At 36.0% G+C, this 27,174-nt stretch overlaps 1 protein-coding gene across 37 annotated transcripts in view; it reads left to right on the top strand.

Annotated features, from left to right (window-relative positions):
- The window catches only part of RIMS2 (regulating synaptic membrane exocytosis 2), a 592,618-nt gene that overhangs the window by 486,180 nt on the left and 79,264 nt on the right, over nucleotides 1-27,174 (top strand). For 15 of the 37 annotated variants that reach the window (XM_068983609.1, XM_068983608.1, XM_068983611.1 and 12 more), the window contains one exon: nucleotides 14,640-14,881. The exons of the other annotated variants lie outside the window; for them this stretch is intronic. In XM_068983609.1, the coding sequence (XP_068839710.1) occupies nucleotides 14,640-14,881 (242 nt within the window). The remainder of the gene's footprint in view (nucleotides 1-14,639; nucleotides 14,882-27,174) is intronic. 37 annotated transcript variants of the gene reach the window in all.

Raw genomic sequence — 27,174 nt, 5'->3', positions numbered from 1 at the left:
TTTATATGTGCCTATTTGTAAATATATATATATATATATACACACACACATACATATGGCATAATTGTGTTTATTTATATAAATTTGACTTTAGAGGACTAATGATAAATCTTGGGCCATTTAATAGTTACATTGTATATTATTCTATAGCATAATCATGCAAAAATTCTGAAGATTTATAATTTCTATTTGTGGAACATAAGAATTTTTAAATGTAAGGATTTAATCCTATAGTAGTAGTGAAAGTCGCTCAGCCATGTCCAACTCTGCGACGCCATGGACTGTAGCCCTCCAGGCTCCTCTGTCCATGGGATTCTCCAAGCAATAATACTGGAGTGGGTTGTTATTCCCTTCTCCAGGGGATCTTCCCAACCCAGGGATTGAACCCAGCTCTCCTGCATTGCAGGAAGATTCTTTACCATCTGAACCACCAGGGAAGCCTTAAGTTCTACAGAATGGAATAAATGATGCATTTTAAATTTACATTTTTACGTTTAAAATTTAGAGTTTCCACTTAATGGCAATTAATGACATTATTGGTTTCAACATTTAAAATCAAAATCATATTATAAATATTCAGTGCAACATAAAACACAAACACATCAGCTTTTTATATGCTTCTAATTAAATACTATAAGAAATGTTAAGGTGAAAAAATACTTTGTATTTGCATTTGTATGTGCAATTCATTATTCACCATCCAAACGTGATTTTGAAAGAAGTGGCAGGTTATGTTCATTAAAGCAAAAGAACTTATACTACATAAATAGCCATGAAAGCAGAAGCAGCCTATAAATACCCTGCAGGAGAAGTATGTTTGAGACAACATTTACAACTTGCTTAAATTCTATTCACATTTATTATTTCATGTGGTGAATAGATATTTATTATCTAAGTTATTTTCTAGCCTTTGGCTTCTCAAAATCAATAGAAAATGGGAGTGTATTAGTTTCATAAAGTAGCTAACCACAGTGGAAGTCATAATATCCTTAAATTAATTTTTGTTGTCAGTTTTCAACACAAACCTGAGAATATAATAGTCTAATGTTTCCTGTGAGCACTTTTGGCACAGATGTGCCCAGGTTACAGTGTAGATTCTTGGACACTATTTTGAAACCTGAGCTTTAGCAGTGAACAAAAGAAATAAAGTTCTTGCCCCATGTAGCTTCAAGTGAAAGGGCAGATAATAAAAAGAAGAGAAAAAGCTCAGAACACGTTAAGAAGTAAACTCAAGGTCATGAACTATTAAATGATGGAAATAGGATAGAAATCTGTGTCTGACTTTGAACCTAAATGTATGTTTCACTTCTTCAATTTTACCAAGATTTTTATCAGATTTTGTTGCCTTGAATAAATCACTAATATTGTTGAAGTACATGTACCTAAGAATCAAGTATAAAACTTTTCCTATGAGAGACCATGACCTAAGCTTAAGAGAATCTGAGAAGTAGAACTCCCTCATTACCCCAGTATGAAGAATTAGGCCTATTTTAAATATAATTTGCTTTTCTTTGAAGCTTGTTGAACAGTAACTCTTAAAAATACCTTATTTTTGGCAACAAAATATAGAAAAACCTAAAAAATCATTTTGTTGATTAGTCCAACTAAAGGAAATTTACAAAATACTGATACTTAGAGAACCATAGATTTATTTTTGACACTCTCACTGTATATTTTAATTTGTTTGTTCATTGGGACCAAAGATGCAATACTTAATGCCTCACATTTATGTTAGATATCCTAAACATTAAAGCACAGATATAATAGCTCAGGAAGATTTAGCTTCTTTTTAAAAATAATACTTCATGGTTTAATCATGTTAGTCTTTGTCTTTCGTATTGCTCATAATAGAAGGAAAACTTTAAAAACCACACACTGCTAAAAATTGTTGACAGCCTTAAAAGACTAGCGTTGTGTGTACCAAGACGTCCTTCCAGAACAGAAATCCACAATCTTTGTAGAACTGACTGACTTGAAATCTGAGAAGAAAAGATGCTTCCCTCTAAATGGTTCCAAGGAAGATTCAGTATATATGACCCAGAGCATTTTGCCAAAATATTACCGTCATTATAATCACTGAAGCAGACTACAGTCTTTCTGTTCTTCATGAGTTCTGAGTGACATGTAAAAAGCAAGCTTACACTTGGGTAATGATGACTGGAACATTGTATTCATGCACAAACACAAGCTAAGCAAATATACTAAATTAAATCATGTATTTGCACATTTTTACCTGAAAATTTTCTGTAAGGATGAACAAAGGGATAATCTCGGACATTTCAAGACATTAGATGTATTAACACTGCATTTATTCAAAGGGAAATTACCAGTATTCATTTAATGAGGCAACAAAAGTGTATTTTAGTGACAAATAAAAAGTTACCTATTATAAAAAGTATTTTGTTTTCCACATGAAATGCCTAAATTCAATTTAAAATATGCAAGTCTTAACCTAGATTCCATGCTATACTTGCAAAGTAATTTACACATTAAACCTTCTGAGAGTTTTGTTCCATATCCCCTCTATTAGTTTGTTTTTCTAAATTTATTAAATAGGGCTATAAATCATGGCCCTTGACAAGAAGTGTGCTTATTTTATACACATACACATACATACTGTTCTTTGCTCTGTGTGGTGGTCAGTCAGGTATGGCCACAAGAGGGGACACAGGAGGGACTCAGGAAAACAAAGTTTGTAACAAACTTTGTTCCATTAAAAGGAGGCAGGTATACTATACCACGCAGAGCAACAGGGTAGGTCAGGAGGCAGAAGGGGCAGGAGAGAGAGAAAAATCAAGGCTGGAACCTTTATTGGGGCAAGAAAGATAAGAAAGGGCAGAATAAAGTTTAAGATTGGCCAATCTGAATAATTTCTGCAAGCTGGGCTTTGGGTTATAGGGGTGGTCTTTAGTTGCCTAGTACAGGCCATGGAATGGTTCAGGGCAAAGAGCCTCTTGATGAAGGTGGAGAGAATGAAAAAGCTGTCTTAAAGCTCAACATTCAAAAAACTAAGATCATGAAATCTGGTCCCGTCACTTCATGGCAAATAGATGGGGAACAATGGAAACAATGACAGACTATTTTCTTGGGCTCCTAAATCACTGTAGATGGTGACTGCAGCCATGAAATTAAAAGACGCTTGTTCCTTGGAAGAAAAACTATGACAAACCTAGGCAGCATATTAAAAAGCAGAGACATTACTTTGTTGACAAAGGTCTGTCTAGTCAAAGCTATGGTTTTTTCCAGTGGTCATGTCTGGATGTGAGAGTTGGACCATAAAGAAGGCTCAGTGCCAAAGAATTAATGCTTCCGAACTATGGTGCTGGAAAAGACTCTCGAGAGTCCCTTAGACAGCAAGATCAAACCAGTCAATCCTAAAGGAAATCAACCATAAATATTCATTGGAAGGACTGATGCTGAAGCTGAAACACCAATACTTTGGCCACCTGATGTGAAGAGCTGACTCATTGGAAAAGACCCTGATGCTGAGAAAGATTGAAGGCACGAAGAGAAGAGGACAACAGAGGATGAGATGGTTGGATGGCATCACTGACTCGATGGACATGAGCTTGAACAAGCTCCGGGAGATGATGAAGGACAGAAAATCCTAGCATGCTGCAGTCCATGGGGTCATAAAGAGTGGGACACTACTGACTGACTCAGCAACAACAGTCTGGCTCTGGATTGGGCTACTTTGCATATCAAAGGCATGCCCCAGGCTGAGCCCCTTACTATCTCTAGAGTTGGCTCATACCAGAAACTGACATCACTCCCCAGCCAGGAAGGTTTTTAAATTGGCAAAACATAACATAATCAAGCTTACTCTTTGGAAGGAAAGTTATGACCATCCTAGAGAGCATATTAAAAAGTAGAGACATCACTTTGTCAACAAAGGTCCGTCTAGTCAAGGCTATGGTTTTTCCAGTGGTCATGTATGGATGTGAGAGTTGGACTGTACAGAAAGCTGAGCACCAAAGAATTGATGCTTTTGAACTGTGGTGTTGGAGAAGACTCTTGAGAGTCCCTTGGACTGCAAAGAGATCCAACCAGTCCATCCTAAAGGAGATCTGTGGGTGTTCATTGGAAGGACTGATGTTGAAGCTGAAATTCCAATACATTGGCCACCTGATGGGAAGAGCTGACTCATTTGAAAAGACCCCGATCCTGGGAGGGATTGAGGGCAGGAAGAGAAGGGGACAACAGAGGATAAGATGGTTGGATGGCATCACTGAATCAACGGACATTGGTTTGGGTGGACTCCGGGAGTTAGTGATAGACAGGAAGGCCTTGCATGCTGTGGTTCATGGGGTCGCAAAGAGTCAGACACGACTGAGCGACTGAACTGAACTGAACTGAACATAATCAATACACATATGCACAAATACCCTCTCTTTAAACCTTAATTGTTTAATACCCACTAAAACTGAACTAAGAAATACAAACAATTTTCACCTGGAGCTTTGCTGTTTAGATATTTTTAAATATTTGTAATCAGTGGCCTTTTGGTACATTCTATTGATGAACAAGCTCCTTGTTTTTTTGATCTCTAAGCCCAGAACCCTAGGGCTTCCCTGGTGGCTTAGCAGTAAGAGAATCCACCTGCAATGCAGGAGACCTCGATTCAATTCCTGGGTTGGGAAGATCCCCTGGAGGTAACCCACTTTATTATTGCCTGGAGAATCCCGTGGACAGAGGAGCCTGGCAGGCTACAGTACAATCCGTAGGGTCGCAAAGAATCTGACACGACTGAAGCGACTGAACAGGCTCGCACCAGAACCCTAATTTTGTTGCAGGCAAGCAAACCTGATAACACAATGTGCTCCTCCTCTTCACTGACATTTCCACATCCAAAGGCCCAGTCTCCTGAGACCTGCTCTCTGTGAAAAAGGCTAACTTTTCTGAGAAGAAAGCCTTTACTACAGCAATAAGCCAAAGCTCTCTAGGAGAATAATGTAATATATGTTGCTGTTGTTAAGTCATACAAACGTGTATATATATATATATAAAATGTCACAGATTTCAAGAACTTGGAGCATGGAATTTATTTCTGGTTATCTACAAATCTTTTTACCTGACTCCCACACATACTCAGAAAGATAAAAGGGCAAGAAACGACTTCTTTTTCTCAGTTATTGTCAGACAAGTATAAGGAAAAAGTAGACAGTTTCCAACAAGGCATCCTTGTTTCTAAATGTAAAGGTATAATGTATAGGTAATGTATATTTTGGGCTTCCCTGGTGGCTCAGAAGTAAAGAATCCACCTGCAATGCAGGAGACCTGGGTTTGATTCCTGGATTGGGAAGATCCCTTAGAGGAGGCCATGGCAACCCACTCCAGTATTCTTGTCTGGAGAATCCCCATGAACAGAGGAGCCTGGTGCGCTGTAGTCCATGAGGTCACAAAGGGTTGGACATGACTGAGCAACTAAGCACAATATGGCCTCTTGAAAATAATCCTAGAATGAGTTTCTTTTTTTTTTTTTTTAATCCTTTGGGACTCCAGAAATTCTGGTAGATTCTTCTATTCTTCTACTAGAAAATCGGGTAGATTCTTCTTGAAACATTAATTTTAATTAGATGTAAGAATTTATAGATAGTAATTAAATTTCATCAAGATATTTAGGTTTAAAGTATGTTCTCAGTCTCTGAAATGTTGCAATGTGATTATATAAAGTAGATTTTTTTAACTTGAATTTGATTTGCAATCAAGTTTTCAAAAGGAAAAAGTCAGAGTATCCACTATTTTTCAAAATATGGAACTAATGTCTTTTGTACTTTAAAGTCTGAGGAATTAATATTCTTAATTTATAACCATTTATACATTTTGGCCTAGACAATTCTATGGACTGTATAGTACATGGGGTCAAAAATAGTTGGACCCAACTGAGCGACTTTCACTTCACTTCATACATTTTTATACATTTTGAAACTCAATATTTAGTGACTTTATATAGATTAGTTATAGTCCAAGAATGTTTTCATATTATAGTTTAGCTTTCAGTGCTATTTTTAGCAGTATAATGTGAATTTTTATGTACTGTAATATTTCAATAGTGCAGCATATTCATCATTTGTTAAATGCAAAACTTGATACACTGATTATAGAGCTGGATGATTAGCAAGAATAAATCAAGTTCTCACTTTTTCTCACAAAACTTTAACTCTTAGTGTTCCTTTGACATTAGTAAGAATGGTGAAAAATGTATATTTATCCTTGAAGTAATAAGTCAGTGAGTGTCCCTTCTGATAATTTATCATGGAGCTTTTCTTTTTCCTGTTATTGAGAAGTACTATGTAATCATGTGGTTAAAAAAAAAAAAAACTAACATGAAAATAAGCCAGAGGGAAGTCTACTTCTGCCTAAAAGATTTATATATAGAAATAATGAGGTTAGCTGAAAAGTTCAGATGAAATAATAGAAAAGTTCTTTACCAACTGAGCTATGAGGGAAGCCCAATAGAAAAATTAGAGATTTTATATATATGGTGAGTTGATGGATTAAAATTATGAAATTTATTCTGAAAACTTGTGAAGTGAGACATGTTTTTGCTTAAAATATATATATCTAGGAAAATTGTGGGGAACAATAGGCAAAGCTGAATTAAAAAAGAAAAGAACCATGAAAATTTGAAAGAGATTAATTTTAAAAACCACTTCAACGGAGGTATTATGGTCATAAAAATCCAGAGTTTAAAAGTACCTTAACAATGATCTTTAATCTCATTTGCTAAGTTAGGAAAAAGAGGACCAATGAGTAAAAGAAACATTTCTGGAAAACTATTAGCCATGTAGTTTTGGATCTAGAAATTGTGGTAAGACAGTTTTATTTAACAGATACACAGATGAATTCCTTTTATTCCCCTTTAGTAAAATTCCTCACAGCATAAAAATTTAATGTTCTAAATCAAACATTCATGTTTTTAAACTCATGTATTTCTCCGTCTTGAAGGAATTTCAATAGCTACTTTCTTAAGGGTCATTTGTGTCCTCCACACCTCTAAATCTGTAGCTTTTCTTAAATGTTCCTGGTAATTAACTCCATATCATTTGACCACCACAACTTTCTTGAACCTCATTCTTCTCTTCTGTGGAATTTGACTCTATACTATTTTCTTATTTCTGAGAATGCATCTCTATTCACCTCAGTCACTCTTCTTTTCCTAATCTTTAAATATAAGTAATCCTTGGACTATCTTTTCAATCTTTTTCATTTCTCTCTCTCTACCTACTTAGCCTGCCTTCCTTCTTGCGTATCTCAGTTGTTCAGTCATGCCTGACTCTGCAACCCCATGGACTGCAGCCCACCAGGCTCCTCTGTCCATGGAATTTTCCAGCCAAGGATACTGGAGTGGGTTTCCATTTCCTCCTCCAAGAAGGATGGAAGGTCGACTCGACTGAACGACTTCACTTTCACTTTCAAGAATGGAAAGACCATTTCCATCCTTTTTAGGCCATCCTAATTTCATCTGTCCTCTCCTGTTCAGCAAATACTAGTTGGTTCTCTCTGTTTAGCCCTGACTGTTCCCTTGAGCACTTGGCCTGAGTGTACAGCCTGCTCCTACTGAACCTCAGTTCTGTTCAGTTCAATTCATTTGCTCATTCTTAGTTTTTCTGCATTGACTGAATTCCGTTCAGTCACTCACTAGTGTCTGACTCTTTGCAACCCCATGGACTGTAGCACGCCAGGCCTCCCTGTCCATCATCAACTCCCAGAGTCCACTCAAACTCATATCCATTAGGTCAGTGATGCCATCCAACCACCTCATCTTCTGTCGTCCCCTTCTCCTCCTGCCCTCAATCTTTCCCAGCATCAGGGTCTTTTCAAATGAGTCAGCTCTTCCCATCAGGTGGACAGAGTATTGGAGTTTCAGCTTCAACATCAGTCCTTCCAATTAACATTCAGGACTGATTTCCTTTAGGATGGACTGGTTTGATCTCCTTGCAGTCCAAGGGACTCTCAAGAGTCTTCTCCAACACCACAGTTCAAAAGCATCAATTCTTCGGCACTTGGCTTTCTTTAAAGTCCAATTCTCACATCCATACATGACCACTGGAAAAATCATAGCCTTGACTAGATGGACTTTTGTTGGCAAAGTAATGCCTCTGCTTTTGAATATGCTGTCTAGGTTGGTCATAACTTTTCTCCCAAGGAGTAAGTGTCCTTTAATTTCATGGCTGCAGTCACCATATGCAGTGATTTTTGAGCCCAGAAAAGTAAGGTCAGCCACTGTTTCCACTGTTTCTCCATCTATTTGCCATGAAGTGATGGGACCAGAAGCCATGTCTTTGTATTCTGAATGTTGAGCTTTAAGCCAACTTTTTCACTCTCCTCTTTCACTTTCATCAAGAGGCTCTTTAGTTCTTCCACTGAATCTCTCCATCAGGAATTTCCACTGGTCCAATGTTGATTGTTTCCTAAATCAGTACCACTTGGCAAACACTATACTCTCAGGGGCTCCATTTTCCCCTCTTTATGAGAATTGAAAGTGAAAATGTTAGTCTCTCAGTTATGCCTGAGTCTTTGCAACCCCATGGACTGTACCTCTGTCTATGGAATTTCCCAGGCAAGAATACTGGAATAGGTCGCCTTTGCTTTCTCCAGGGGATCTTCCCAACCCAGGGACCAAACCTGGATCTCCTGCATTGCTGGCAGATTCTTTACCTCCTGAGCCACCACAGAAGTCCTCTTTAAGAGAATTACATGAGTTAATTCATAGCACTTGGACAAGCATTTGGAATATAATAAATGCTTATCAATTTGAGCTATGATTATATCTTATTCTTAGGTCCAGATACTAAGCTGTATAGATGGTTACTTCTAGATAACTTTTACGTTAGCTTTGTTTTCTATTAGTAGTAGCAGTGGAGTAGCCTAAGTTCCTATTTCCTTTCCCAGAAATATTGCTGCTGCTGCTGCCAAGTCGCTTCAGTCATGTCCGACTCTGTGCGACCCCATAGATGGCAGCCCACCAGACTCCCCCGTCCCTGGGATTCTCCAGGCAAGAACACTGGAGTGGGTTGCCATTTCCTTCTCCAATGCGTGAAAGTGAAGTCGCTCAGTCGTGTCCAACTCCTAGCGACCCCATGGACTGTAGCCTACCAGGCTCCACCGTCCATGGGATTTGCCAGGCTATAAACTCCTAATTGATTTTTTCATAGGCATTCTCTCCTGACTTTGCTATTGGAGACATATTAAATTGTGCTGCTGTTATAAACAACCCTGAATTCTTAGTTGCATAATCAACAAAAATTATAGTCAGTTGGGCTTGGTCCAATAGAGGCTCTGTCTTTCACAGTCCCAGCAGCAGAGGGAAAGGGAAGTTGGAGTTGAACACCACCAATCAAATGCTTCTGCCCAAAAGTGATAGGACTCATTTCCACTCATTCCAGATGAGCAAAGATCTGCTCTTTTATCAGCAAGGCACTGCTTCCTATCCTGAGATCCAAGACTTAGGAACATTAAATACAGTTTCATTACTAATGATATAGTCAAGGAAGATGTTTTGACTAAAAAACAATCTGTTGATTAGCTAAATATTCCTCCCTAACTCTAGACATCAACTTTGTAGCATAGACAAATACACACACTCAAGTACACTTAGATAATATACTAATATATTATACTGCATTGATAGAATGTATTTATATACAGTACCTGAATTACTGTTTAAAATACCAAATGTTCAAATTCTGGTCATCTCCAGGAATCAAAGAATTAGCATGAAGAACTCAGATTTTTTATACTCTTCAGAGAGAGATCTTTTCTTGATCATCTAACTTAATGAAGGTTTAATGACATTAGAACTGGTCATTGGACTCTTAATTCTAAACATTCTCATGCAGCCATATTTGCATTTTACATGCTGATATATTTACCAGTACATTCATTAAAAGAGCCTATGTCACACAGTTCTTGTATCCCTGCATTTGTGGGAATATATATGCAATAAACATTTGAATAAATGGTTACTGTTTCACTAGCCTAAAATTGTAGATGGTCATTTGAGTAAATGAAATGTCTATTAAATTATAATGTAGGATCATAATCATTTTGAATTCCACATTTTAGGAAGGAAATAATATTTAATATTGAAAAAAATATTTGATGAGGTAAAGAAGAGCAGGGTTTTAGCAGGGTTTGTTATCCTCCTTTCCCCCTCCCCACAAGGTATATGCCAGAATCAAGAAATGGCACTCCAAAGCCAGATATCCACTCAGTGACTCACAACAGGTGCAGTCGAGTCTGAGTTACAGTGATGGCTATTCAGAAGCTCTTTGCACATGCCTCCAAGAATACAAGAATGGGAAGGAAGAGAATTAAGGCTTTCAAGGTGGCATAATGTTTGGGATTTTGGCTCATCTCTGTGGGTTTTTTTTTTCCCTACTCTATCATTATTCCTGTTTTCTTCTAACTTTTATGTCCTCCTAGCCTTCTCTAGCGCCGCTTACTAGCCTAAGATGTTATAAATAGTCCCATTCAAGCATCTTTTCTGCGCCTGCGCTGCAGTTCTCATACTCTGGGAGCTGGTAGGCCCTCTCTACTTCATTCATAACAATTCTGAGTCACTCCAGTCCCTAATTCCTTGGGCAGGTTCTCTCCTGATCACCTTCCCGCCTCTCAGTATGATGAAATATTTTTTCATGACTGTGTATTTTATTTACAATGTTACTCTTATGTTTGTACTCTCACAAACTCAAGAGTTTATCTTTGTCCTGTGTTTGCTGGTTATCTTAACAGCCAAACTGCTTAGTTGTATTCATTTAAACCTGTTAATGAATAATTTTGGTCTATAAACATTTTGTTTAATCAGTAACTGCTATAATCCCTTAAATATGCTAATTAAGTCTTTGGAGACTATAAGTATTTCACCGCCTTTCATTACCTTTCTCCTAATTACAGGTGATACAAGATTTGCCCTTTAAAAAGTCTTCCAGGATACAACTTTAAACAACTACAATTATGTCATAAAATTGTTTGTACTGACAGTTTTTCATATTTTAAGACTACTACATATATAAACTTTTTCATTATTTTCCATTGCCAAAAATCAGAAACATGCATAAAACCCTATTCAGAATGTGGAAACACTGTTTCTTTCTGTAATTGAGCATCCTGTATCAGTGCCCAATATTAGTGTGTAGTAATCTCATGGATTAGCTTGAAAGCCATGCTATACCTTTAGCCTATAGAATAAACTATGCAAATTGAATTGTTTAAGTCCTTCATTGCTTTTTTCATTTGTCCGATTGTTTTAATTTTTTTTTTTCCGGTTACCGATAACTTTTATGTTCATTTTGGAAAAAACAAAATAGAAAAAAAAGAACATTTTTCAAAAAGCATAATACCAACCAGAGAAAATTAAAAGCACTTTACACTGTTCACAGTACATCCTTTCTCGATATGCATTTGTACTTCTTTTCCCAAGAACATAAACATCCGAAACATATTTTTCTTTACATTCCCTTTGTTCCTCTAGTGCAGGTAGCTAGTGCGTCATCTATGAATCTAGGTTTCCTGAACTACCCAGTTTAGAAAGAGATGTTTATTTCTATTTATATGAATTTCTTTTCTTTTCTGTTTGTGACACTGTGTCACTCTGGGATTTGAATTTGCTTGTGTGCCTTAGCGGTAGAGTGAATCCATATTTGGTATGTGTGCCAGCCAAAGCTAAACTGCAGATATCTGCTTTCTCACCCTTTCTCCCAATCAAGAACATATTTTATGTTAATAAATATTTATTGACAACAGCATTTTCAAAGGTATATTCTATTTTATTGATGAACATGAGTTGTTTAAACATCCTCTACCATTGGACATTTCTGGGGGTTTTGCCTTTGTGTGTGTATGTGTTTTACTATTACAATCAATTCTGCAATAAATATTATTCTTGCTAAATCTATGATCATTGCTGTTTTCCCTTAGGGTAAATCCTGAAAGTAATATTGATATGTTAAAGGATAGGCATGTTTTTTAAACGCTTTTGATACATTTTGTCATGGTGCCTTTCAGAGATACATCACTGATATTCCCACCAGCAACACTGGTAATTTACCTTGTTACCAGACCCTTACAGATGTTCTCTTTTAAAGTAATAATATGATGATAGGGTCTGTGTTTTCTTAACCACTAAGTATTCCAAATGATCACCCATGTTTACAGATTCTTTACTACAAAATATTCTATAAGAGTCACAAGAATTTTAATATGTCGGTTGATAGCTTGTTTGCTTGCAGTATTGTTTGCGTATAGTTTAAGGTGATGGCCAAGTGAGGAAAGTAAAAGAAAGCAATAGGGATACCCTAGACTCAGTCACCCTCCCTTCAAAACATGGCGCTGAAGAGCAACTACACAAACTCATCCTGATGATCTCTGTTTCAAGGAGATGAGAAGTAGATCCATCTTACAAAACTTTTAATAACCCTTCTTGTAGATAATGCATTATCAAAGGTGTTAGGTTGAAGGAAGTACATTTCTTTAAAACCAAACAGTCAGTAAAACATTTATCTATAAACTTATTTATCTTTTCAGTTAGTATTTTATTATATCCTGATTGTCTTTGGCTGAGTTCTTTCTGCCCTAATATCCAACCATGAAAATTAAAATGCAAAAGTCACAAGGTATAATATTTTGAGAGTATATCTTTAACTTCCTTGGTAGGTAGTTATAGGTGGTTGTTTTAGAAAAGTATGTTTGGGATAAAAGTTCCTACAAAACAAGAGTACTAGTTATTGTGACTATGGAACATATATTATTTTGAAAGCCTTAGTCTTGACTGAACTTTGACTTTTCTAGACTATGCCATGCTTTTTCTGATGATAGCATACCATAAAATCATGTTGTATTTCTATGTTCATTTGCCCAAAATCCATGAAACAAGATGTACCCTGGGAGCAAAGTGTTTCATCATTAAAGGGGACCTTATAGATATTTCAGTTCAACATGTTTAATTGATGCTTAATGGATGATGATGGTGGTAGCGGTGGTGGAGATAATAATAAGAAGGAGGAAGAGAATAATTTTTGGAGCTCTTATGTGTCTCCTACTCTGCTTAGTGCTTTGCTTAAGTTTTCTCATTTATTAAATGAGGAAGTTAAGTTCCAGAAAGGGAAACAACTCTTCTAAGATTAGTCAATAAAGCCAAAATTCAAATTCAGATTTCCTGACTCTCAGTGTAGTCCATCCTGAATATAGCCACATAACGCTGGCTATATGAAAACCATTTTAGACATGTGAATCTCCGAAGTCTTAAAATTTATAATCATAAAGATTATTTTTTGATGCTTTTAAGTATTTACATATATAGGTTGAAGGGCTTTAGCCTTATTTTATGTATTGTCTATATTCCCTAATTGCTGTCATTTCAATTTATTGAATTTTTATTTTAATCTTATTATGTCTATTCTTTAAAATAAGAAGCTACAGTGAAACATTCTCTTACAAATGAGGACCCTGAGGATCAAGTAGAAGCAATAAACTTGCTGAAGGAAGTCAGTTAAGTAGCAATAAAGCTGGGATTGAAGCCCCCATCTGTTACCTCCAAACTCTTTCTACTTTATTCTATAGTTGGTTACTGAAAAATAGCAAAATCAAACAAACTTGAAAATGATTAATTTGTGTCACCATAGAAGTGTATACACTGTCTCCTCTCTTGCTATCTCTTGGTCTGTTTATGCCTCATTTCTTCTTAAAACTAATATGAATGATAGAACAGTACACTTTACTGTCTTTTTAAAAAAGTCACACTGAGTCTTTTCCCTCTTAAATACTTGGAGAAAATGAACGTAAGTTAATACCTAAACTAATGTGTTAGGTATTCCCTCTCAGTCCAATGGTTAGGACTCCATGACAGGGGTGCCCAGGTTTGATTCCTAGTCCTTACTTCTTAGTAAATGTTACTCTGGATAGAGGAAAAAAAGTGCTTAAAAATTATTGCCTTCTGACCATATTGTGTAGAAAACTGCTAATGACTTTTCTTTCTTTCAAATGAATACAAGAGGAAAATCTTTCCTTCATTTTTGGAATATAGACATATCAATAAATATGAAAATATAAAGTGAAATAAATTATTTTTAATTCAAAACTAATGAAAACATCAATCCTTGTTGGAAATTTTAACAAGGTTTAGAAAAATCTTATTAATAAAATGAGAAAATTAAACAGCTACTCAGCAATAGATGCTGTCATTTTTGCCATTTCTTTGTGAAATTTCCCCAGTCATCAGATTTCTCTTTGATGGCTATAGTAAAGCAAATTAGAGAAGAATGGTTTGGAAACTTCTTTTTTTGTTGTTGTTTTTTGCTATATGACTGCCTTAAAGCACTTGTAAGACAGCATATTCTCTTAAATGAGCCCACTTATTTTTCACAAATCTTTTTTATCTCCCCACTGTGGCCATGCAAACCAGTGTCTTCTTTGAAAGCAGAAATGAAAACATGTCTGATTTTGGATACTTATGTTAAGGTTAGCCCTGAATAGTAAAACCCATTCAAGACCATGGTGTTTGAAAAATTTTAAGTCCTAAAAACATGCCCCATTAATGATATAATTGAATTATTCTCCAGATATTTCATCTAAAACTCCTTTTTCTGTCTTTTCCTTTTTGCTCTTGCCATCACTTTTAACGATCCATGGGCCTACAGTGTCTTTACATCCAAAATGCAAAGCAGACAAATGGGCATCTCAGGGAAGAACATGACCAAAAGCACCAGCATCAGCGGAGACATGTGCTCGCTGGAGAAGAATGATGGCAGCCAGTCGGACACCGCAGTGGGTGCCTTGGGCACCAGCAGCAAAAAGCGACGCTCTAGCATTGGGGCCAAAATGGTAGCTATCGTTGGTCTTTCCCGGAAGAGCCGCAGTGCTTCTCAGCTCAGCCAAACGGGTAGGCATTTTTATGTTACTATTGACTTCCTAATTGAGTTGTAATTAAAATACATAATCTTTTCTCTTACTCATTCTGCCTCAGTAATGTGTGGATGATGACAAGTACCAGAAGGAAAGGGGCATTTTAAACTAGTGGACGTTTCTGAAAATATAACCATGACTTTGTTTTTCAGTAATGAGCGAACCTGCTTGGAAGTGAACCTTGGTTATACTGTTCTTAACATGCACTTCACATCTTTTCTCCTCAAGGAGGAGCTCAGCTGTGGTCCCCCTGATTTCAGTTTCTGGTCCTTTGCAAAGGTGCTCTGATCTGTGAGATGTTTGCTTTTCTTTAGGTTCCTCAAGTTGGAACCCACCAAGTTAATTTCCACTCCCAGCAAGTTACCACGATGAAGATGACACCACATATTTTGTGTGAATAATATACTTCCTTTATTGCTGACAACCTAACTTCTTTTTCAGTTTGTAAGCAGCATTTACCAGTTGTATCAATTTCCTCACTGCAGTTTTTACTTTCCTGGTTAACACTTCAAGCAGCAATATTCTTCAGCTGCAGGGGTGGAGGAATTTTCTGCTGACGGGGAAGATATTCAAAGCTTTGCTATTTGAAAATTCAGTCTCTAAATCACATCTGCGAAAATAAATTAGATACCACCCTCCTAACTAGAAAAGCCACTGTTAGCAATTAAGAATTTATTTGTGAGTCAAAGCAATGTCTTTTTTCAAATGGGTGTTGATAATTAAACATTCAGTCCCTGGTATCTGGGAAATAATAGCATATCTTCTACTTAACACACAAACAAAAGCGTGTAATATGGTGTTTCTTTTACAGCAAATAAATTATAGGCAAATGGATTAAATCTCATTTATGTCTGAATACTAAGGTTCTAGTACAGACAAGTCAGGGCATCAATCTGCAACACAGAAGAATTTAAGGGTACATTAGTTCCTGGACCCGCCTAATCTTGTTTTTACAAACTATACCAGTGATTCTGGAAATTTGAGCCTTATATAATAATATTATATTGAAATAAGATTTTGATGTTTTTCCTATATCCTGGCTGTAACTTACTATATTACTGTGATTATGTTAGAGTTTTTTTTTTTTTATGTTAATTTAGAGTTTAATTTTTTACTTAGTGTTTTAAAATGTTATTTTGTGTTTTAATATAGAATTAAGGATTTAATGTATGGACAGAGAGATCATATCTAAATGATTTTCTAATTGCTAATATTTATACATACATAATTAACTGTGTTATGGTAAAATGATAGATGTTGACCTTTTGAAGTTGAGAGGTTTTGTTCTCTAGCAGTTAGAACTTCATTGCATTTTTCTATTTAAAACTTACATTTGTAAACCTAAAACTGCTCTAAAAATAAATTCTATCAATTTTTTAAAATGAAGAACCTAAAATAGACACTAATAAGACTACAAGCCAGAGAATATGTGGTGTTAAACTAAATAATTAATTCTGTTCATTTGGGGGTTTTGGATAAATGTTGAACACTTATTGTGTGCCAGGCAAATTGAGAACACAGATGAGTCAGAAATCATTTACAACCTGAGTTGCTTATACTCTAGTAGAAGATATATACTTAAGCAGATTACTTCAAGATCCTATGTCAGGGACTTCCCTGTGGCCCAGTGGTTAAGTCTGTCTTCCCATACAGAATGTGCAGTGTTGATCCCTGATCAAGGAACTAAGATCCCACATCCATTGAGGCCAGTCAGTCACACACTTTAGTGATGGGTTTGTTGTGGGGAGGTGAAGGAGAGAAGATTCTAAGGTGATCCTCATGTTTCTGGCTTGCATCCATGGATGGATGGTTGTAGTGCTATTTACGGATATTGGAAGCATAAGAGAAGGAGCAGGTTGGGAAAAGAAGGGTGAGTCCTTCCATTTAGGACACTTTAAATCTGAGATATCTATGTAATATCCAAGTAGAAATGTCTAGAACATATTTAAATACATACTTCTAAGGCTCATGTCAGAACCAGAGAGATAAATCTGAGAATCATAAAGTTTAGAGGTTGCTTGAAACCATGAACATGGGTGAGATTGCCCAAAAAGAACACTACAGATAAAAGCAGTCAATGAAGACAATACTTTGTGGAAGATTAACTTTTTAGAATCGGACAGAGGAAGAGGAGCCAGTGAAGACCAAGGAGATATTATCATGAAGAAAGAACAAATACTGTAAGAGAGCAGTGTCACAGAAACTAAGAATGTAGAAGACTTGAAGGAGAAAATGGTCAGTATTTCTCAATCATCAGTTTCGTTCTTTGTAGTATTGGCATTAATATTCCATATATCTTTCTTTGACAGTATTTTTATTTAATGATAGAGGTCTGTTAACCGTACACTGATTTGGTTTTTATCTTCAGAAACACTGTGATATTGGCACATTTTTAAAATGTAGTTTCTCCTTGTTATATCCTATAGCCCCGTCTTTCATATATAACATAGCAGAAAATAACGTGTTTCTTTTTGTTATTGTCTTCATTGATATTCAGTGACATTATAATGGTTAAAATTTTTATCATCTTAAATTGTGTAATTATTCCTGCCTGCACACTGTATAGTTTTGACTTGTATTGACAATAGAATTCAGAGTATCTCTTACTTTAAAGCCCAAGTTTAACTAGAATAGCCAACAGAGATAGTTCCATAATTATTGAACTCCAAACTTTCGTTGGGTTTCTAAATTCTGTATTTATGTGTACATGTTTCAAGTAAGATTTTTATGTTTTATTTTCTTTAAAAATGAAGTAATAAGCTCTAACAGTGTTTAAGATTTAAATCTTCAAATTTATTACCTAAACTTTGATCATATAGTAGCATTATCTAAAACAATGAATGGACTTGTGATGCTGGATCTTATATTAGATCCTTTGTTTTGATTTTCCTGGCCTCTGCGTGGAAATCTGCCTGTACTTAAGGTGTAGAGTTATCACTTAATGAATGATATATCATACGTAATGTCTTTAGCTTCTTAAAATATTTATCATCATAAAAGTAAATATCATTTTACCAGTATGAATTTTCAAGATGAGATAAAGACTGCTTGCTTGACTGCTGAAGAGTTAGAAAGCTCAGCAAAATAATATCTTTCTAAAGAATGTTGAAATTATTCTGAATTATATGAGTAATCATACACAAATAATAATTGGTGAAGGGGAAACCATTTATAAAGATACGTTGGTTAATACACACAGTAGCTAAGTCATATCTCTCTTCTATCCCCGTGCTATTTTGTATCCTTTGACTGCTAAAAGGAAACTCACCATTTTTAAAGCTTAAATATATCTTGCTAAACATCACAACCTTGTAGAAAGTGCATGGAGTGAATAAGGAGACTTGGATGCTATTGCCTACCCTGGGTTATATAAGATATCAAATATGGCCTCTTAAAAAAACCTACCCAACATATCTGAGTCATAGAATGATCATCTGACATATAGAATTAACACCTGCTGTCCTAACAGGGTTTTTATAAGATCATACTTTAAATGTATAAGAAAGTGCTTTCAGCACTTAAAAATCACTTTGCAGATGTAAGCTATCAGTAGCAAATTCAGCCTCATATGGGGAATCAGGAATTCTATTTTAGACATGTTGATTTTGAGATGCCCATTAAACATCTAAGTACAGTTATATGTTTAATTAGATATGCAACTGTAGTCTAGTAGGTCAAGCTAAACATGTAATTTGGGAGTAATCAGCAGGTAATAGTTAAAGCTGTGGCACTAGATAATATTGCTTAGTGTAATTTGAGTCAAGAAGAAAACTATAATAAAAGCAGAGCGATGTTATATACCAACATTTAGAAGTCAGGAAGAGAATCCGTTAAAGGAAACGAAAGAGAGAGCAGCCATTAAAGAAAATGAAAAAGAAGAATATGGAATCTTAGAAACCAAAGGAAGGAAATATTTTAAGGAAGATGATCATCTCTGTCAAGTGCTTCTGGTAATTCAGATAAGGTGAAGACTGGGAGTTGACCATGGGATTTCACATGATGGAGGAATTTGACAAACCTTGCAGTGGTGGACAAAATCTGATTTAAGCAGGTTAACAAAAATGAGAGAGGAGGTAGAAACTGTGAGAATAATTTCAAGAATGAAAGTTATAACAGGTTGACTTCCCTGACCTGCCAATGGGTTCAGGAGGTTTCCACATGCCGCCAGGCACCGGAGCCTGTGTGCCGCAACTGCCGAGCCCTTGCTCCACAGCAAGAGAAACCACCTCAGTGGGGAGCCCACACACCTTGACAAAGAGTAGACCCTGCTCTCAGCAACGAGAGGATGCCTGCACACAGCAACAGAGACCTAGTGCGGCCAGAAATAAAATGCGTGAAAAGAATCAATTAAAAATAAATGTGATTGATCCTTTAAAGCAATTTTTAACACCTAATACTTATGGAGCACTTTCACGTGCTAAGCAGTTTTTTGGGGCACTTTACATGTAAATCATCTAAGTCACACAACAATGTTATGAAAAAGAATTAATTACTATTGCCTTCATTTTACAGATGAGGAAACTAAGGTAGGCAAAAAGAGTAAGTTCCTCAAGTTTACTCAACTAGTGAGGGTCAAAGTTGGGATTGAAATGCAGGCAGTATATTCATTCTTCATTCTCAATTATTCTGTTATAGTCTAGACTAGCACTATTCAATAGAACTGTTAGCATTGTTGGCAAGTTCTGCATCTGCTTTATCCAATACAGTGTGTGACTGTTGAGCACTTGATATGTGGCTTCTATGACTAACTAAATTTTTTTATGTTTTAAATTTGTATAATTTTAATTTAAGTAGGCACATATGACTGATGACGACTGTGTTGGTGCAAATAAAAATAATTTCTAGAATTTTGATTTTAAAAAGAAAATAAAAAAATAGGACTATAGCTTGGAAGAAATAGAGTCAAAGAAGAGTTTTGGCTTTTTTAATAACAGAGGGGATACTTCTGGGGAATACTGAGTAGGTGAGAGTTTCAGATCCAGAGCTGAAGCAGAGATCAGCTGTTATCACCTGTGGCCACTCAGGGATCTCGACTCTTTTCATCTTGTAGTAATTTCTAAGCTCATGTAGTACTTTTTATTTCCTCTAATTGTAACATTTAGTAATTGTAACTGTTTGTATATTTGTTTAGCTCTTGGCTAGACTTTTTTTTTTCTTATTTTGTACCTCCTTTCAGTGTCTGCTCATATCAAATAAACTGATCTCCAATGAAAGACCCGTATACTTCTTTGGAGTTCATGATGAAGTTCTCTGGAGGATGGAATGAAAATGGTAGAACTTATTTTTGTCTTTTAGCCTAAAAGACAGAAAAAGAAATTAAGCACTACCATGTTTAATATATGGCTTTACCCTAGTTTTCTCAGTTGGTCTGAGTGTCAGTCAGGTGTCATATGCCTTTTTGGAGGTGTTAGTTTCATTATCCGAGAAAGTGGGCAAGAGGCTTACAGAGATTCCAAGAGGCTTGCAATGAAACTGAGTTAAGTGTAATACCAATACCGCAACTACACAAAAAAGGTAGACCTGAAAATTCTAACCTTATTTCAAGCTTTTCATTAGGTCCAGATGAAGTAAATACAGTGACACTCTAAGATCTGACAAGTCCCTAAAAATTCTAAGTTTTTAGGAAAATTAATAAAATACATATTTATAGCCACTATTATTAATGATGAACTTTACATTTATACTTTATATGATCTATGATGGTTCCTGGCAAAGTTTCTTTTTCAACTATGACATTATTAAACCTAAGTATGAGAAAACTGAATTCGAAACCAGACCTTTGAATTGCTCTGTTAGCTAACATAATGCCAGCTGCTTTAAAATATAAACTGTGAAAATTTAATACAAAAGAAGTTTATTCATTGAGCAGATATCAGTCCAAATATCAGTTATTCCCAATGGGAAGTGGCCTGCCCTGTGGTCATTCAGAGTTTGAGGCTCTTTTCATCTCGTGGCTCTGCCCTCTTGTAGGGCCTTGGAGCCCTGTGTATTCAGCCAGCAGGTGGGAAAGTGTTTATGAGCAAGAACTGGAAATAGTGAGATCACTTCTGCTTGTCTTTCATTGGCTGCAACTCAGTCACAAGATATTGGAAAATGGGAGGTTAAGAAATGTAGTCCAGGGAGTGCTCAGGAAAAAGAGGAAACAGTTTTGTAAGCAAACCAGTATTTTTAAAACTAAAATGAATATTCCTTCAAACATTTTTCTTGAGAGCATAAAGTATTAATTTTCCATTTGAATAATGATTTACAAATATTTATTGCATTGTAATGTTTTAAAATATTTGTATATTATGTATTCAAAAAGTAAAAATATGTGTTTACAATATTTTACCGAAATGGATGTAATATTTTAAAGATTTTAAACACCTTGTCTAGTACGTAATTCCAAAAGGCTTAAAACCACTGTACTCAGTTCAGTTCAGTCGCTCAGTCGTGTCCAACTCCTTGCGACCCCATGAACCGCAGCACACCAGGCCTCCCTCTCCATCACCAACTCCCGGAGTCCACCCAAACCCATGTCCATTGAGTCGGTGATGCCATCCAACCATCTTCTCCTCTGTCATCCCCTTCTCCTCCTGCCCTCAATCTTTCCCGGCATCAGGGTATTTTCCAATGAGTCAGCTCTTTGCATCAGATGGCCAAAGTATTGGAGTTTCAGCAATATCAGTCCTTCCAATGAACACCCACAACTAATCTCCTTTAGGATGGACTGGTTGGATCTCCTTGCAGTCCAAGGGACTCTCAAGAGTCTTCTCCAACACCACAGTTCAAAAGCATTAATTCTTCAGTGCTCAGCCTTCTTTATAGTCCAACTCTCACATCCATACATGACTACTGGAAAAACCATAGCCTTGACTAGACGGACCTTTGTGGGCAAAGTAATGTCTCTGCTTTTTAATATGCTGTGTAGGTTGGTCATAACTTTCCTTCCAAGGAGCAAGCATCTTTTAATTTCATGGCTGCAATCACCATCTGCAGTGATTTTGGAACCCAAAAAAATAAAGTCAGCCACTGTGTCCACTGTTTCCCCATCTATTTGCCATGAAGTGATGGGACCAGATTCCATGATCTTAGTATTCTGAATGTTGAGCTTTAAGCCAACTTTTTCACTCTCCTCTTTCACTTTCATCAAGAGGCTCTTTAGTTCCTCTTCACTTTCTGCTATAAGGGTGGTGTCATCTGCATATCTGAGGTTATTGATATCTCTCCCGGCAGTCTTGATTCCAGCTTGTGCCTCCTCCAGCCCAGCGTTTCTCATTATGTACTCTGTTCTAGTGTATAATAACTCTAAGTGAATGTTTGCTAAATTCACAAGTCTATTAAGAGATAACTTTGTAATAATGAAGAATAATGTAGATATTAAATAGTAGTACTGTCTCCTTATGTCATTAGCAATCCCAAACTAACAGTAAAGGATACGTAACAAGTTAACAAAGAATGTGACTTTAACACTAAATTTAGGCATATTTCTCACCACTGAAATTATAATAATGCTTTAGCCCTTATAATTCCACAAGCCATTATTAATTAAAAGTCATGTCACTATTTGTCATTTGCTAATAAGCTTAAGTGGTTCAAATGTTACAGATGAGGCAAACAAAGTATTTCTTATAAGTGAAAGCTGTTATTAGCATAAGTTATGTTAAAGTACTTCTGTAGCAAACTAGGATCAACAAGTGGCTGTGGAAGAGCAATTTTATTGTTACTGAAATTAATTTAACATATCTTAAATTTAAACTGAATTTCATATCTTTTTAAAATTTGTTTTTAATTGAAGAATATTTGCTTTACAACGTTGTGTTGGTTTCTGCCGCACTTCATGAATCAGCCATAAGTATATGTATGTCCCCTCCCTCCTGAGCCTCCCTCCCACCCCACGCCCATCCCATCCCTCTAGGTTGTCACAGAGCACAGGGCTGAGCTCTCTGTTAGACAGCAGCTTCTCACTAGCTATCTGTTGTATATGTTTCAATGCTACTCTCCCAATTCGCCCCACCCTCTCCCCTCACTGTGTCCACAGCCTGTTGCTTTTCTTGTTCCTGATTTTAGAGGAAATGCTTTCAGTTTTTCACCATTAAGAATGTTTTCTATGGATTTGTCTCTATCCCTGCCCCGCAGATAGGTTCAGCAGTACCATTTGTTCTACAAAATTTAACTTTCCATTTTTTTGCGTGCTTAATCACTGAGTCATATCTGACTCTTTGCGACTCCATGGACTGTGGCCTACAAGGCTTCTCTGTCCGTGGGGCTTCTCCAGGCAAGAATGCTAGAGTGGGTTGCCTTGCCTCCGCCAGGGGATCTTCCAAAGCCAGGGATCAAACCCAGGTCTCCCACATTGCAGGTGAATTCTTTACCATCTGAGCCACCAGGGAAGCCCAATGGTGGTAAAATATACATAACATAGAATTTACCATTGACCACTTAACCATTTTTAAGTGGCATTAAATTCAGTGACATTAATACCTTCATACTGCTGTGCTACCATTACCACCGTCCATCTCCAGAACTCTTTTCATCTTGTAAAACTGATAATTCCCCATTTGCTTTTTCCCCCAGCTTCTGACAATCACCATTCTATTTTATGGCTCTGTGAATCTGATGACTTTTAGGTACATAATATAAGTGGGATTGGGCTTCCCTGGTGGCTCAGATGGTAAAGCGTGTGCCTACAGTGCGGGAGACCCGGGTTTAATTCCTGGGTCGGGAAGATCCCCTGGAGAAGGAAATGGCAATCCACTCCAGCACTCTTGCCTGGAAAATCCCATGGACAGAGGAGCCTGATAGGCTAAAGTCCATGGGGTCGCAAAGAGTCGGACACGACTGAGCGAATAGTGTTTGTCCTTTTGTGACTGGCTTATTTCACTTTGCTTAATGTCCTTCAAGTTCACCCATGTTGTAGCATATGTCAGAATTACCTTCCTTTTTAAGGCTGGATAATATTCCATTGTATGTATGTATACCACATTTTGTTTATTCAGTCACTGTCAAAGGACATTCAAGTTATTTCTCCCTTTTAGCCATTGTATGAACATGGGGATGCAAATATGTATTCCAGACCCTGCTTTCAGTTCTTTTGGCCTATGCCCAGAAATGGAATTGCTGGATCATTTTTAATTTTTTAACGAACCATCATATTGTTTTCCATAGCAACGACACCTTTAATATCACCACCATTGATACACAGGGTTCCATTTTCTCTATATCCTCACCAACACTTGTTATCTTTTGATAATAACCGTTCTAATGGGTGTGAAATAGTCTCTCACTGTAGGTTAGATTTCTATTTCCCTAATGATTAGTGATATTGAGCATCTTTTCATGAGCTTATTGGCTACTTGTATATCTTCTTTGTAGAAATGTCCATTTGCGTCCTTTGCCCATTTTCTTTTGTTTAAATCAAAGAATAATTGATATATAACATTATATTAGTTTCAAATGCACAACATGAAAATTCAGTCTTTTTATATGTTGTGAGATTATCATTACAATAAGTCTAATTAACATCTATCACCTTATATAGTTATGGAATTTTTTTCCTGGAAAGAGAACTTTTAAGAGTTAATCTCTTCCAAAACTATGTTAAATAATAGTGGTAAGAGTGGGCACCCTTTTCTTGTTCCTGATTTTAGAGGAAATGTTTTCAGTTTTTCACCATTAAGAATGTTTTCCATGGGTTTGTTGTATATGGCTTTTATTATATTGGCGTATAGTCCTGTGCCTACTTTCTGAAGACTTTTTATCATAAATAGGTATTGAATTTTGTCAAAAGTTTTCTCTGTATCTATTGAGATGATCATATGGTTTTTATCTTTCAGTTTGTTAACATGGTGTATCACATTGATTGATTTGCACATGTTGAAGAATCCTTGCATCCCTGGGATAAAGCCCATTTGATCATGATATATGATCCTTTTAATTTGTTGTTGGATTCTGTTAGCTAGAATGTTGTTGAGGATTTTTGCATCTATGTTCATCAGTGATAGTGATATTGGTGTGTAATTTTCTTATTTTGTGGTATCCTTGTCCACTTTTGGTATCAGGATAATGATGGCCTCATAGAATGAATTTGGAAGTTTTCCTTCCTCTGCAAGTTACTGAAAAAGTTTGAGTAGGATCTATGTTAACTCTTCTTTAAACTTTTGGTAGACTTTGCATGTGAAGCCATCTGGCTCTGGAATTTTGTTTGTTGGAAGATTTTTGATTACTGTTTCAATTTCCATGTTTGTGATTGGTCTGTTCATGTTTTCTGTTTCTTCCTGGTTCCATTTTGAAAGGTTATACTTTCGTAAGAATTTGTCCATTTCTTCCAGATTGTCCATTTTATTGACATATAGTTGCTCATAGTAGTCTTTATGATCCTTTGTATTTCTGTGTTGTCTGTTGTAACTTTTTCTTTTTCATTTCTTATTTTATTGATTTGAATCTTCTCCCTTTTTTCTTGATTAGTTTGTCAGTTTTGTTTATCTTCTCAAAGAATCAGCTTTTAGTTTTATTGTTCTTTGCTATTGTCTCCTTCATTTCTTTTTCATTTATTTCTGTTCCCACAATCCCACTACTGGGCCTATACCCTGAGGAATCCATAATTGAAAAAGACACATGTACCCTAATGTTCATTGCAGCTAGGACATGGAAGCAACCTAGATGTCCATTGACAGATGAATGGATAAAGGAGGTGTGGTACATATACACAGTGGGATAATTCTCCCCTATAAAAAGGAATGCATTTGAGTCAGTTCTAATGAGGTGGTCTAACCTAGAACCTATTATACAAAGTGAAGTAAGTCAGAAAGAGAAAGACAAATACCATATATTAATGCATATATATGGAATCTAGAAAGATGGTGTTGATGAACCTATCTATAGGGAGAGAGAGAGATGCAGACAGAGAGAACAGACTTTTGGTTACAATCCAAAAGAGAGGTGGGATGATTTAAGACAGTAGAAACATATACATTAACATATACAGAAACATATACATTAACATATGTAGTCAGGCAGTGGGAATTTGCTGTATGACACAGGGAACTCAATCTCTAATTGGACTATTTTTTTTAATGGCAGAAAAATAAAAGCCTGTTTTTAGATACTTAAGTCACTTGTATATTAATAACATTTTGTATATAACTTATTTAAATTTGTCTGAATCCCTGGATTGTAAATCCTTGATGGTAAGCACCCATCTCATTCATTTTTATATCTATGGTACCTAAGATAACAGTTGATATCTACTAACTACTCAGTACATGTTTGAATGAATGAATGAATGATTTAGTACATCTTTGTTATACATATTAATAAAATAACTTAAAACTATGTTGCTCCAGATGTTAAACTATTGCACTGAAGTTTTTAAAGCTATAAATAATCATTAAATATATGTGAAATATTTCTTATTTCTCATCTCACATTCTAGTGTTTTGTTATTATTTATGGAAAGAATAGCAGAATTTGTGAAAGATATTAGAGAACTATCCATTTATATCTACAAATGAAAATTATCTTGCATTATCCCTTTCCAAGCATAAATATTACACTCTTAATCAAATTATTAAAAATTTGCTCATGAATTCTTATGGTATTTTAATAATTTCCTTAAACTACAGACATTACCGTACATTTATTATCCTACTTAATGTTCCCATTAAGTAAACATTTTTATCACTCTTTGCAAGGAAGGCATCTTAGTGGGCACTGTGAAAGATAAAACTTCACAAAGTGGAGTCCCTATTCTCTCATAGCTTTTTTATTTGTTCTTAAAATCTGTTGAAAAACATGAGTTGTAAGCCTGAATAAATATAAAACAAGTTGGAACATGATAAGGACAAGCAAGAGGTACAAAGAATATTCTATAATGGCATGTAGCAGAATGGAGAAAAAGACTTTAGAGTTTTAGATACTGGATCCCATCTCTGCTGCTTGGGCATGTCACTTTCCCTCTTTAAACCTCTACTTCCTCAGCTGTACAGATAGTGGAATCTATCTTCCTACCTCATGAAGTTGTTATGAGCACTTATGAAAGCACTTAAAATGTTGTCCAACAAGTTCTCAATAAGTGGAGGCTGCAGCTGTTAATATTATTAACATTAGTTTAGCTGTTATTGTTAATACTATTATATTATCATTAGTGTAGCCATGGAAACAATTACTTTCAACATTGATGCCAAATAACAGTTGATCTGAGCCTTGAATTTTTAATGCTGTTTAAATTTATGAAGATGCTGAAATAAACAAGTCAATATTAGACCCAGAGCTATGAAAATGCAGTTTATG

This window comes from Capricornis sumatraensis, chromosome 11 (assembly GCF_032405125.1).
Source record: "Capricornis sumatraensis isolate serow.1 chromosome 11, serow.2, whole genome shotgun sequence".
Classification (NCBI taxonomy): Eukaryota; Metazoa; Chordata; class Mammalia; order Artiodactyla; family Bovidae; genus Capricornis; species Capricornis sumatraensis.
Note: the sequence above shows the minus strand (reverse complement) of the source record. Positions and strands in the feature narration are given on the sequence as shown.